The sequence below is a fragment of the Nomascus leucogenys genome, chromosome 4, assembly GCF_006542625.1.
Source record: "Nomascus leucogenys isolate Asia chromosome 4, Asia_NLE_v1, whole genome shotgun sequence".
Lineage (NCBI taxonomy): Eukaryota > Metazoa > Chordata > Mammalia > Primates > Hylobatidae > Nomascus > Nomascus leucogenys.
Window position 1 is genome coordinate 56,294,418 of NC_044384.1, and position 12,802 is coordinate 56,307,219.

The 12,802-nt window shown below is 41.0% G+C and overlaps 1 protein-coding gene across 2 annotated transcripts in view; it reads left to right on the top strand.

Annotated features, from left to right (window-relative positions):
• NPC1 (NPC intracellular cholesterol transporter 1) overlaps window positions 1-12,802 on the top strand; it is a 52,750-nt gene that overhangs the window by 14,467 nt on the left and 25,481 nt on the right. Inside the window, exons 1-4 of one of the 2 annotated variants that reach the window (XM_030810650.1) lie at window positions 311-423; window positions 1,370-1,545; window positions 9,193-9,360; window positions 10,235-10,484. In XM_030810650.1, coding sequence (XP_030666510.1) covers window positions 9,195-9,360; window positions 10,235-10,484 — 416 coding nt within the window. In that variant the 5' untranslated portion in view covers window positions 311-423; window positions 1,370-1,545; window positions 9,193-9,194. Of the gene's footprint in view, window positions 1-310; window positions 424-1,369; window positions 1,546-9,192; window positions 9,361-10,234; window positions 10,485-12,802 lie in introns of those variants that run through there. The other variant, XM_030810649.1, reaches the window with a different exon arrangement.

A 12,802-nucleotide genomic window follows, 5' to 3' on the forward strand; every position in this document is an offset into this window, starting at 1 on the left:
ATAGGGACATAAACATAAAAAGATAGCCAATCTTTCTCCATATTATCAGAGGTACCAAAGCTTGATTTATAATAGCAAATAGGAGAAACAACCTGATATTTGGAAAAATATACAACTGTCAAAATTAGTGATTGTGGGCATTAAATGTAGTAACATGGAAAAGGTTTGAAAACTGTGCACCCCAAGAGTGATTCCTATTAGAATAATGTAATTGTGGTTTCTGGCTTTGTTGCAGTAAAGCAGTGGGGCTCCTGAAAGAAAGAGAGTCTGTGCTTCTCTGTCTCCTTCACTAGAACAGAGGCTCTTGAAGGCCAGGACACACTTTTTTCATTCTTTGTCTTACATGGTCATTGGGACTGGATCGGAGTATAAAGTAATCTTAATTGCAAGAATGCAAGTCTAATGAAACAACAGCTTTTGCAGGTAACAGTGGACCGAAGGGAAAAGAGAGCTCTTTTATCATGTAACAAGTCAACATTAGGAGCTTAAACTTTGAACCTGAAGGATAGCAGGCAGCTTATGGTTCTTGTGCAGTTGTGTGCTCCTGAAGTGCATGCAACCAGAGAACAACATTGCTGTTCTCTGTCTTTACAAACCATGGGGATTTCTCCTTGTGTTTCAGGAGGGCCTAGTGATTTTCTGGGGCTTGAAAGAAAACCTTTCAATAGGTTATAAGATGAAGATTCCCATGATAATTCTCATTATTTTATTTTATTTTCCTCTTAATCAAAACTGTCAGCTGGTGCAGCGGCTCATGTCGATAATCCCAGCACTTTGGGAGGCCAAGACAGGAGGGTTGCTTGAGTTTAGGAGTTTGAGACCATCCTGGGCAACACAGTGAGACCTACATCTCTACAAAAAAATTTAAAACATTAGTCAGGTGTGGTGGTGTGCACCTGTAGTCCTAGCTACTTGGGAGTCTGAGGTGGGAGGATTGCTTGAGCCTGGGAGTTCAAGGTTACAGTGAGCTGTGATCACGCCACTGCACTCAGCCTGGGCGACAAAGTGAGACCCTTTCTCAAAAAATAATAATAATAATAATTGTCTTCCTGATGCTCCAAAGTCCCTTTACTCTAGGTCAGAGAATGTATGTTTCTAAATTATAAAGTGCAGAATTCAGAGAAGCATCTCTCTCTTTTTGAAATTATAATTGGACACAATAAATGCAGAAAGTAATTAGGGCATTTTTTAAAGGTGTGCCTTTATTTTAACATGAAGTTTTAAGTTTAGAATTGCTGATTTTTAATATGTTCTCTTGGTAATTTGTCACTTTACAGTAAGTTTAAAATATTCTTTGTCTATTTAAAATCGTTCTCGCTGGCCCTATTACGTGTGAGATCATGCAGAATATAATTTACTTTTCCTTTAGATGTCCATCCTGTTTTTATAACCTACTGAACCTGTTTTGTGAGCTGACATGTAGCCCTCGACAGAGTCAGTTTTTGAATGTTACAGCAACTGAAGATTATGTTGATCCTGTTACAAACCAGACGAAAACAAATGTGAAAGAGTTACAATACTACGTTGGACAGAGTTTTGCCAGTGGTAAGTAAACTGTTAATTATTCCTCTTTTACAGCTGGCATCAGGACAGCAGAGCAAATTGTTCCTTTTAGTTGTCCTGTCAACTCTGTGGAAAATCACAATTTTCAGATTCATTGGCCAGGAAATAAGAGTTGTTGCTTTGCTTGTATCCTAGGACTTGAACTACAACGAATATAACAATCTCCTTAAAGCACTTGCTTTAACTCCCCCTAACTTTAACTTCCCACATGGAAAATTTTAGTATGTGCAAGTTTGCATCCATACACTTCAGTAACCCTTGGATCTTTGATTCTAACAGACGTGAGTTGTGTAATATCATAAATTACTGCAAGACTGGGAAGATAGAACTATTAATAGTTGGCAGAGGCCGGGCGCGGTGGCTCACGCTTGTAATCCCAGCACTTTGGGAGGCCGAGGCGGGCGGATCACGAGGTCAGGAGATCAAGACCACGGTGAAACCCCGTCTCTACTAAAAATACAAAAAATTAGCCGGGCGTGGTGGCGGGCGCCTGTAGTCCCAGCTACTCGGAGAGGCTGAGGCAGGAGAATGGCGTGAACCCGGGAGGCGGAGCTTGCAGTGAGCCGAGATTGCGCCACTGCACTCCAGCCTGGGCGACAGAGCAAGACTCTGTCTCAAAAAAAAAAAAAACAAAAAAGTTGACAGAGAAGAGGTCATGACTCGGAAGAATCAGATCACCATAAAGGAAAGTCAGCAGGTCTAACAGATAGCAGAAATGATCCCCCAGCATTGACCAACATGCAACATTTAATTATAATGACAAAGTAAAAAGATAACAAAAAATTTCCATAGAAAAAAGGTCTCACTCACAAAAGCAACAAAAAAATAAGGCACTTAGGAATCCAAAAGATGTGACACACGAGGCAACCTGACTGAATGGAGAGAGGTCATTTTGTCCAGAAACAGAAGCCTGCATATATGGAAAGTGGATGTGTAACATGTGTGTCATTACAAATCACTGAGAGAAAAGGTGGGCTAGTTGATAAATGGGATGAGAAAATAGATTATATTTATCTGATTTAAATTTTTATAGATATAAAAAAATCATTGTATAGATTAAAAATCCCAGTTGGAAAGTTTTAGAAGTAAATATAGAATATCTTTATGACTTTAAGATAAAGGAAAGATTTCTAGACAGGAGAGGAAAAGCAGAAACCATAAGGAAAATATTTATGAATATAAACAACTGTTATCTAGAGCAGACAGCGAAATGCAAATTTAAACAGTAAACTACCATTTCACACCTCATCAGCTTGGCACAAATTAAAAAGTTGGTCAGTTTCAACTGTGGGTGAAAATGTGAAGCAGTAGGAATACTAATATACTCCACCACTTATAACCATAATTTGGTACAATTGTTTGAAAACTATTTGAAAAACAACTTTGCAATACATAGTAAAGTTGAAGATAACCCTTCTCCCAGAAATTTCACTTATAGATGCCTGCCTTAGAGAAACTCTAAATGCATATAAACCTGGAGACCCATATAAGAACACCCACTGTAACATTATTGTGACTGTGAAAAATTGAAGACCTCAACAGAATGAGAAGACATGGCACAGACTGGGAGAAAGTGTTTGCAAAAGACATATATTAGTAAGGACTATTATTCAAAATATACAAATAACTCCTAAAACTCAACAATAAGAGAGCAAACAGCCCAACTGAAAAATGAACAAAACAACCTGAACAGATACCTCACCAAAGAAGGCATACAGGTGGTAAACAAGTACATGAGAAGAGATGCTCAACATTATGTCATTAGGGAATTACAAATTAAAACAATGAGATACCACTACACATCTATTAGAATGGCCAAAATTCAAAACACTTACAACACCAAATGCTGGCAGTGAACTTTCATTCATTGATGGTGGGAGTACAAAATGGTACAGCCACCTTGGAAGATAGTTTAGCAGTTTCTTACAAAACTAATTATACTCCTTGGTATTTACCCAAATGAGTTAAAAATGTGTCTACCCCAAAACCTGCACGTGGATATTTATAGCAGCTTTGTCCATAAGTGCCAAAACTTGGAAGCCACCAAGATTTCCCTCAGTAGGTGAATGGGTAAATAAACTGCTACATCCATGCAATGGAATATTATTCAGTACTAAAAAGCTATGAAAATTCAGTGCTATCAAGCCATGAAAGTACATGGACGAACCTTAAATCCTATTACTAAGGAAAGCCAATCTGAAAAGGCTACTCACTATATGATTCCACTATATGACGTTCCAGAAAAGGCAAAACCGTGGAGACAGTAAAAAGTCAGTGATTGCCATGGGTTAGGAGGGAGGAAGGCATAAGTAGAGCACAGAAGATTTTTAGGTGGTGAAAGTACTCTGTATGATACCATAATGGCGGTTACATGTTTATATGACATTTTGAAACAAAAGTACTACATACTTAAAACAAGTACACAAACATGCATGGGAAGGATAAACATCAAATTCAGGATTGTGTTACCTTAGGGAAGGGACTACTGTTAGGGAGGGGTAATTGGGGAGCTTCAGCTGAATCTATAGAGTGTGTGTGTGTCTTAAGTATTTCTTTATTTTTTGGAAGAGACGGGCCTCACTGTGTTGGTGAGGCTGGTCTTGAACTCCTGGCCTTAAGTGATCCTCCTGCCTCGGCCTCCCAAAGTGTTGGGACTGTAGGTGTGAGCCACCACACCTGTCCTATAGTGCGTTATTATTTTTATTTATTTTTTAAATTATGCCATAGCCAGTTGTTCTGAATAGTACATTGCTATAAAACAGAGTCAAGGTCTCATGCTGTCACCCAGGCTGGAATACAGTGATGCAATCATGGCTCACTGCAACCTCAACCTCCTAGGTTCAAGCAGTCCTCCTGAGTAGTTGGAACCATAGGCATATGCTACCACACCTGACTAATTAAAAACAATTTTTTTTTTTTTGTAGAGATAGGTTCTTGCTTTTTTGCCTAGGCTGGCCTCAAACTCCTGGCCTCAAGCGATCCTCCCACAGTGCTGGGATTACAGGTATGAGTCACAGCACCTGGCCGAGTCCATTTTTTTTTTAATGTTGAGGCAAATGTAAAATGGTATGACTGATAATTAACTGGGTAATGAGGAAATGAGAATTGTATTATTCTTCATGTTTTTTGTATGCTTGAAATATAAAATAAAACCTGAAAACCAATAGTGAGCTGGAAGATATGAGAGAATTACCCAGAAAACAGCATACAGATACAAAGATCTATAAATCATTAAAGAAATGACATATAGGATAACATGAGAAGCTCCAGAGAGTTGGGGAGAGACAGTAATAATCAAAGGGATAATGAGGATTTTCCAGAATGGATAAGGGATGAACCCTGAGACTTAGAGAAAATTCAGTATACAAAAATAGTTGTATTTCTGTACACTTGCAATGGACAGTCTCAAAAGTGAAAATAAAACAATTCCATTTACTATAGTATGGGAAATATTTAGGAGTAACTATAACAGAAGGCAAAACACTTTAAAACTAAAGAACAGCCAGGTGCAGTGGCTCACACCTGTAATCCCAGCACTGTGGAAGGCCAAGGCGGGCAGATCACACGGTCAAGAGATTGAGACCATCCTGGCCAACATGGTGAAACCCCATCTCTACTAAAAATACAAAAATTAGCCAGGCGTGGTGGCACTTGCTTGTAATGCCAGCTACTTGGGAGGCTGAGGCATGAGAATCACTTGAACCTGGGACGCGGTGGTTGCAGGAGCCAAAATTGTGCCAGTGCACTCCAGACAGAGCAAGATTCCATCTCAAAAAAAGAAAAACAAACAGAAAACTAAAGAACATTATTCATATAAATTAACGAGGATCTAAATAAATGGAAAGATATTCCATGTTTATCAATCAAAAGACTTAATATTGTTTAGATATCAGTATTCTCCAAGTTGTTTTATAGATTCAGGGCAATCCCTGTTATAATCCCAACTGACATCTTTGTAGAAATTGACAAGCTGATTCTGAAATTCACATAGAAGTTTGAGGGACTTAGAATAGTAAAACAACCATGAAAAAAGAACAAAATAGGAAGACCCACACTTCTCAATTTCAAAACTAAGCAACGGAAATCAAGACAGTGTGGTACTGGAATAAAGATAGACATATAGATCAACGGAATATAACTGAGAATAAATAATATATCTGTGGTCAACTGATTTTTGACAAGGGTGCCAGGGCCATTCAATGAGAAAAGAATACTCTTCATCAAATGGTGCTGCAATAACTGGATACACACATGCAAAAAAATAAATAAATAATAATGAAATTGGGCCCTACCTCATGCCATATGTTAAAGAAATTAACTCAAAGTGGATCAAAGACCTAAATGTAAGAGCTAAAAACTATAAAACAGAATAAAACATAGGGATTAATTTGCATGGCCTCATATTTGGCACTTGATTCTTAAATATGACACCAAAAACAAGAGCAACAACAAAAAAATATTAATTGGACTTCATTAAAATAAAAAGTTTGTATTTCAGAGGACGCCATCAAGAAAAGACAAAAAGGCCAGGCACAGTGACTCACACCTGTTATCCCAGCAGTTCGGGAGGCTGAGGTAGGAGGATTGCTTGAGCCCGGGAGTTCAAGACCAGCCTGGGTGACAAAGTGAGACCCTGTGTCTACAAAAAATAATTAGCCAGGCATGGTGGCATGTACCTATGGTCCCAGCCACATGGGTATCTGAGGCAGGAAGATTGCTTGAGCCCAAGGAGGCTGCACTAAGTACCTCACGCTCCAGCCTGGGTGACAGAGTGAGACCCTGTCTCAAAAAAACAAAAGGACAAGAAAATATTTGCAAATTGTGTATTTGATAAGGGACTTGTATCTAGAATACATAAAGAACTCTTGGCCGGGCACAATGGCTCATGCCTATAATCCCAGCACTTTGGGAGGCCAAGGTGGGTGGATCACCTGAGGTCAGGAGTTCGAGACCAGCCTGGCCAACATGGTGAAACTCTGTCTCTACCAAAATAGAAAAATTAGCCAGGCATGGTGGTATGCACCTGTAACCCCAGCTACTCGGGAGGCTGAGGCAGGAGAATTGCTTCAGCCTGGGAAGTAGAGGTTGCAGTGAGCTGAGATCACAACACCTGGGTGACAGAGACTCCATCTCCAAAAAAAAAAAAAAAATAAGGAACTCTTACTACTCAATGATAAATAGATGAATAACCCAGTTTAAAATGGCAAAAGATCTGAATAGAGTAGACATTTCTCCAAGGAAGATATACAAATGGCCAACAAGCACATGAGAGATGTTCAGTACTATGAGTCATCAGGGAAATACGAATCAAAACCACAATGAGATACCACTTCACACCCACCAGGATGGCTAGAACCAAAGTCAGATAACAAGAAGTGTTGACAAGGCTGTGGAAAATAGGAACCTTTATTAAAAAGAAATCCAAAAACCAAAAACAGCTGGGCACAGTGGCTCATGCCTATAATCCAGCACTTCGGAAGGCCAAGGCAGGTGGATCACCTTAGCTCAGGAGTTTGAGACCAGCCTGGGCAACATGGTGAAACCCCATCTCTACAAAAACTTAGCTGGGTATGGTGGTGCACATCTGTAGTCCCAGCTGCTTGAGAGGCTGAGGTGGGAGGATCACTTGAGCCTAAGGGGCAGAGGTTGACAGTGAGCCGAGATCACACCACTGCACTCCAATCTGTGTGACAGAGTGAGACCCCACTTTGGAAAACAGTTTGGCAGTTCCTGAAACAAACATAGAACTACCATATAACCCATCAGTTCCACTCAGAAGACGAATGAAAATATAGGTCAACACAAAAACTTATACACAAATGCTTCTAGCAGCATTACTGATAGTAGCCAAACTGCAGAAACAACTCAGATATTTATCAGCTGATATATGGATAAACAAAACATATGTCCATACAATGAAATGTTGTTTGGCCATAAAAAGAAATGAAGTATTGATACATGCCACAATATGCATGAACCTTGAGAACATGCTAAATGAAAGAAGCTGGTCATGAAAGACCACATATTATATGATTGGATTTATGTGAAATGTCTGAAATAGTCAATAAATAGAGACAGTTCAGTGGTTGCTTAGGGCTTAGGGAAGTGGGGAGGTAGTTGAGCATAGCTAGAATACAGGATTTCTTTTGAGGTGATGAAAATGTTCTAAAATTGACTATGGTGATGGTTGCATATATCTATGAATATGCTAAACTCCATTAAATTATATAGTTTAAGGCGATAAACTGTAAATTACATGTAATTCTATTGTAAATTATATTGCGCCGCCACACCTGGCTAATTTTTTTTATTTTTTTGTTTTTTGTAGAGACGGGGTTTTGCCATATTGCCCAGGCTGGTCTGGACCTCCTGAGCTCAGGCAGTCCACCCACCAAGGCCTCCCAAATTACTGGGATTAAAGGCGTGCATGACCACCCCTGGCCCAAAGACAAATATCTTAAAAGCAAATAGAGACAAGACACAAATCACCTTAAGACAATGATAATTGGAGATTTTCTTACCAGCCGTGATAGAGCCCAGAAGGCGATGGAATAATTTATTGAGAATTCTGAGGGAGATGACTGTCACCCTAGTTAACCTGTCTTTCCAGAGCAAGGGTAAAATAAAATGAATGTGTAAGCATCTCCTTGAAGATCAGGGAAAGAAGATCCTGGGACGTTTCTAGCAAGCAGGGACTGGTAAATGAGAATCAACGGTACAGGACCCATTCCAGCTATTTTCTTAGGTGTAATACACTGGTACTATCCTTATGTAATATGTTGTCTTTATGTATAATAAAATAAAATCCAAAAAGATGACAGTATTAGGTTTGGTTTTGTTTTGGTTTTTTGTTTGTTTGTTTGTTTGTTTTTGAGATGGAGTCTTGGTCTGTTGCCCAGGCTGGAGTGTGGTGGCGCGATCTTGGCTCACTCCAAGCTCCGCCTCCCAGGTTCATGCCATTCTCCTGCCTCAGCCTCCCGAGTAGCTGGGACTACAGGTGCCCACCACCACACCCGGCTAATTTTTTGTATTTTTAGTAGAGATGGGGTTTCACTGTGTTAGCCAGGATAGTCTCAATCTCCTGACCTCGTGATCCACCCACCTCAGCCTCCCAAAGTGCTGGGATTACAGGCGTGAGCCACTGCGCCCAGCCAACAATATTAGGTTTATTGACACATTGCCTCTGCCCTAAAACCAGTTTTCCAAGTAAGTTCCATAATTCTCTGGCTGTGTAGCTTCCTGCGGCAGAGGTTTTCTGGAACCAGCTTCATTAACTGAAGAAGTACTAAGGCTCTTAGCTGCGTCTTCCTGGGCCTTGATATGCTCTTCTGTACAGTGGGGATTCGACTTCTCCAAGCTGTTGTGAGAGCTGTGAGATATTGTGTGCCTTTCCCTTTCCTGTCTATTTTTTACTTTTAAGTTACTCGGAATTGGGCCTCCATATTATTTGCAGGGCGATAAGCCAATTTAAAGTGAATCTCTGTTCGTGCCCTTAGTGTTTGCTGTCCAGCATTCCAGCATGGTGCATATGGAGTTCGTGTTTCCCTTCAAGAGGCCTTTTGTAAGATCTTGCCTCATGAATTACAGCAAGCATCTTGTCTCCTTTTTCTTTTGGGTTTCCTCTTCTAGCAATGTACAATGCCTGCCGGGACGTGGAGGCCCCCTCAAGTAATGACAAGGCCCTGGGACTTCTGTGTGGGAAGGATGCTGATGCCTGTAATGCCACCAACTGGATTGAATACATGTTCAATAAGGACAACGGACAGGCACCTTTTACCATCACTCCCATGTTTTCAGGTAGGTATAAAGATTCCAAGTTTGGTGTGTTTATGATATTGTTTTAAAGCCAAGGAACTGGCTGGGCACAGTGGCTCACCAGTGCTTGGGGAGACTGAGGCAAGAGAATTGCTTAAGACCAGGAGTTCCAGACCAGCCTGGGTAATGTAGTGAGGCCCCATCTCTACAAAAGAATTAAACATTAGCCAGGTGTGGTGGCATGCACCTGTAGTCCCAGCTACTTGGGAGGCTGAGGCAGGAGGATTGCTTGGGTTCAGGAGTTCAAGGCTGCAGTGAGTTATCATCCCATTGTACTCCAGCCTTGGTGAGGGCAAAGCACTGTCTCCATGAATGAATGAATGAATCTTAGTTGAGGAATCATAATCTGCAATAGGAAGATAAACACATTCAGGTAACTAGTTCATAGTTTCTCCCAGTAAGAGAGGTAACTGGTACATTTATCCTGCTGTGGCTAATTTAGGGGGTGCTGGGAGTGGGAATGGAGGAGGAAATGAATTGCCTTCAGGCATTGCTGTCATAATTGAAAGAATAAACCATTAAAAAGAGGGCGGGAGGCAGCTTTTCCAGAGCTCTGCTATAGTATGAGCTCCTGAGAATGGAGATGGGACATGATTGAAGGGTTACCTTGGTATGTGGTGTACTTGGAGGATTGCTCTATCAGTGACAAACCCCTACGTGCAAGTTTGTTGAGGTAACTTAAAATTCCACAGGATGAAGCAGCCAAACATAATTTAATTAAACTAAAACCTCCAATTCTTTTTCTTATTTCAGTTGTTTTATATATTTCAGTGGGCTTTTCATTGGGTTTAAGTATTATACAAAATTTTGGATGTTTTTAATTGAGATTTGTACTCAACACAATTCCTTCCTGTAGATTTTCCAGTCCATGGGATGGAGCCCATGAATAATGCCACCAAAGGCTGTGACGAGTCTGTGGATGAGGTCACAGCGCCATGTAGCTGCCAAGACTGCTCTATTGTCTGTGGCCCCAAGCCCCAGCCCCCGCCTCCTCCTGCTCCCTGGATGATCCTTGGCTTGGACGCCATGTATGTCATCATGTGGATCACCTACATGGCGTTTTTGCTTGTGTTTTTTGGAGCATTTTTTGCAGTGTGGTGCTACAGGTAAGCAGTTTTGTTTGTCATCCAGGGCAAGAAGAGCAAAATTGCCCACTGGCACTTTGAGCTTTCATTTGTCAGACCTTGGTTACTTAGGACAAGAAACAAATACCTACATGAATACCATTGCATGGATTACTGTGTCCTACAGCTATTCTATAGTAAACCATCAAAGTTCTGTTTAACACTGCAACATCTGAAATGAATTTTACTGATTTGTTCAAAATGATGTGTTATTTAAAGCACTGTGCACGAGCCACTCATTCTTTTTTTTTTTTTTTTGGAGACTGAGTCTCACTCTTGTCGCCCAGGCTGAAGTGCAGTGGTGCCATCTCAGCTCACTGCAACCTCCACCTCCCAGGTTCAAGCAATTCCCCTGCCTCAGCTTCCTGAGTAGCTGGGATTACAGGCACCCGCCACCATGCCTGGCCAATTTTTGTATTTTTAGTAGAGACGGGGTTTCACCGTGTTGGCCAGGCTGATCTCCAACTCCTGACCTCAGGTGATCTGCCCGCCTCGGCCTCCCAAAGTGCTGGGATTACAGGCGTGAGCCACCACACCCAGCCGGCCTCTCATTCTTTAGAAAGTCAGAGTCAAGGCCAGGCTCGGTGGCTCACGCCTGTAATCCCAGCACTTTGGGAGGCCAAGGCAGGAGGATCACGAGGTCAGGAGTCCATTGCAAACAGCCCTGGCGACAGTGCGAGATTGTGTCTCAAAAAAAAAAAAAAAGATGTCAGAGTCAAATGAGTGAAATCAGATTCAAATCTAATTAAATGGAGTACTATAGTCCTTTTAGATATTTGCATCTTAATTTAGGACACTACTTTTTTTACTTTTTATTTTGAAATAATTTTAGACTTAACCAAAAAGTTGCAAAAATGGTAGAATTTATGTATATCCTTTACCCAGTTTCCCCGATGATACAACTTACATAACTCATAGTACAATGATCAAAACCACGAACATGCCATTATTATTACATTATTATTAGCTAAACCACAGATCTTAATCAGATTTCACCAGCTTTTTATCCAATGCCCTTCCCTGTTTCAGGGTCCCATATTACATTTTTGTATTTTATGAGTCCCCTCTAATCTGTGACAGAAAGTTCCTCAGTCTTTCCTTTTCTGGCCTTGACACTCTTGATGATACTGTTCAGGTGTTTTGTAGCATGTCCTTCCATTTGGCTTTATCTGGTATTTTCTCATGATGAGATTGAAATGAGGTGTTTTGACAAGTACATCACAGAAGCCATGTCATGTCTTTCTCGGTGCATCATGTCAGGGATCCCTGATGTTGATGCGTCTCTTTCCTGGTGATGTTAACCTTTATCACTTGCTCAAGGTGATGTCTGCTGGATATCTCCACTGTGAAGTTACTGCTTTTCCCTTCGTAAATGATAAATATCTTGGAGGAAGATGCTTTGAGACTATACTAATATTTTGTTCCTCCTCAAACTGTCAACCACTGCTTTTAGCATTCATTGTTGGGTCTTGTCTGCAATAGTTATAACTAAGGTGTTTGCCTAATAGTGATTTTTTTCTGTTTCTCTCTCTTCCTCTGCATTTACTAACTGCACTTCTGGACAGAAAGCTATCCCTTCTCCCTCATTTATTTACTTAGTTATTTACATCATGGACTTTTAATTCTGTGGGCTGTATCCAACACTGTCATTTATGTTTTTACTCAAAGTTTTCCAGTTTGGGCCATTGGGAGTGCCTTCTGGCTGGCTTCTGTGTTCTTCTTACATACACCGCCCATCCCCAGCTTTATCTTACATTTTCCCTGTCCCTACCCTGCAAGGAGCTCTGGTTCCTTTTATTGGAGAGTGGTATGTAGAAATGAAGATCTGGGCACTAGGTATGCTCATTGCTACTGGAAAGAGTAGCATGTGTTTTTTTGTTTGTTTGTTTGTTTTTTTGAGACAGAGTCTTGCTCTGTCACCAGGCTGGAGTGCAGTGGCGCAATCTCAGCTCACTGCAACCTCCACCTCCCGGGTTCAAGCAGTTCTCCTGCCTCAGCCTCCCAAGGCACGTGCCACCACACCCAGCTAACCTTTTTGTATTTTTAGTAGAGACAGGGTTTCACCATGTTGGCCAGGTTGGTCTCGATCTCTTGACCTCGTGATCCGCCCACCTTGGCCTCCCAAAGTGCTGGATTTACAGGCGTGAGCCACCGTGCCCAGCCCAGTAGCATATTTTTAAAGGACCTAAAAGTTTTAAATAAAATGAGGGCCACAAGGTGAAATTATCCTTTATTAATTGTTCTATTAACATCTTCTTAAATTTTCTCCTGAGACTGGTGAGCAGAGGGACCCAGAGCAA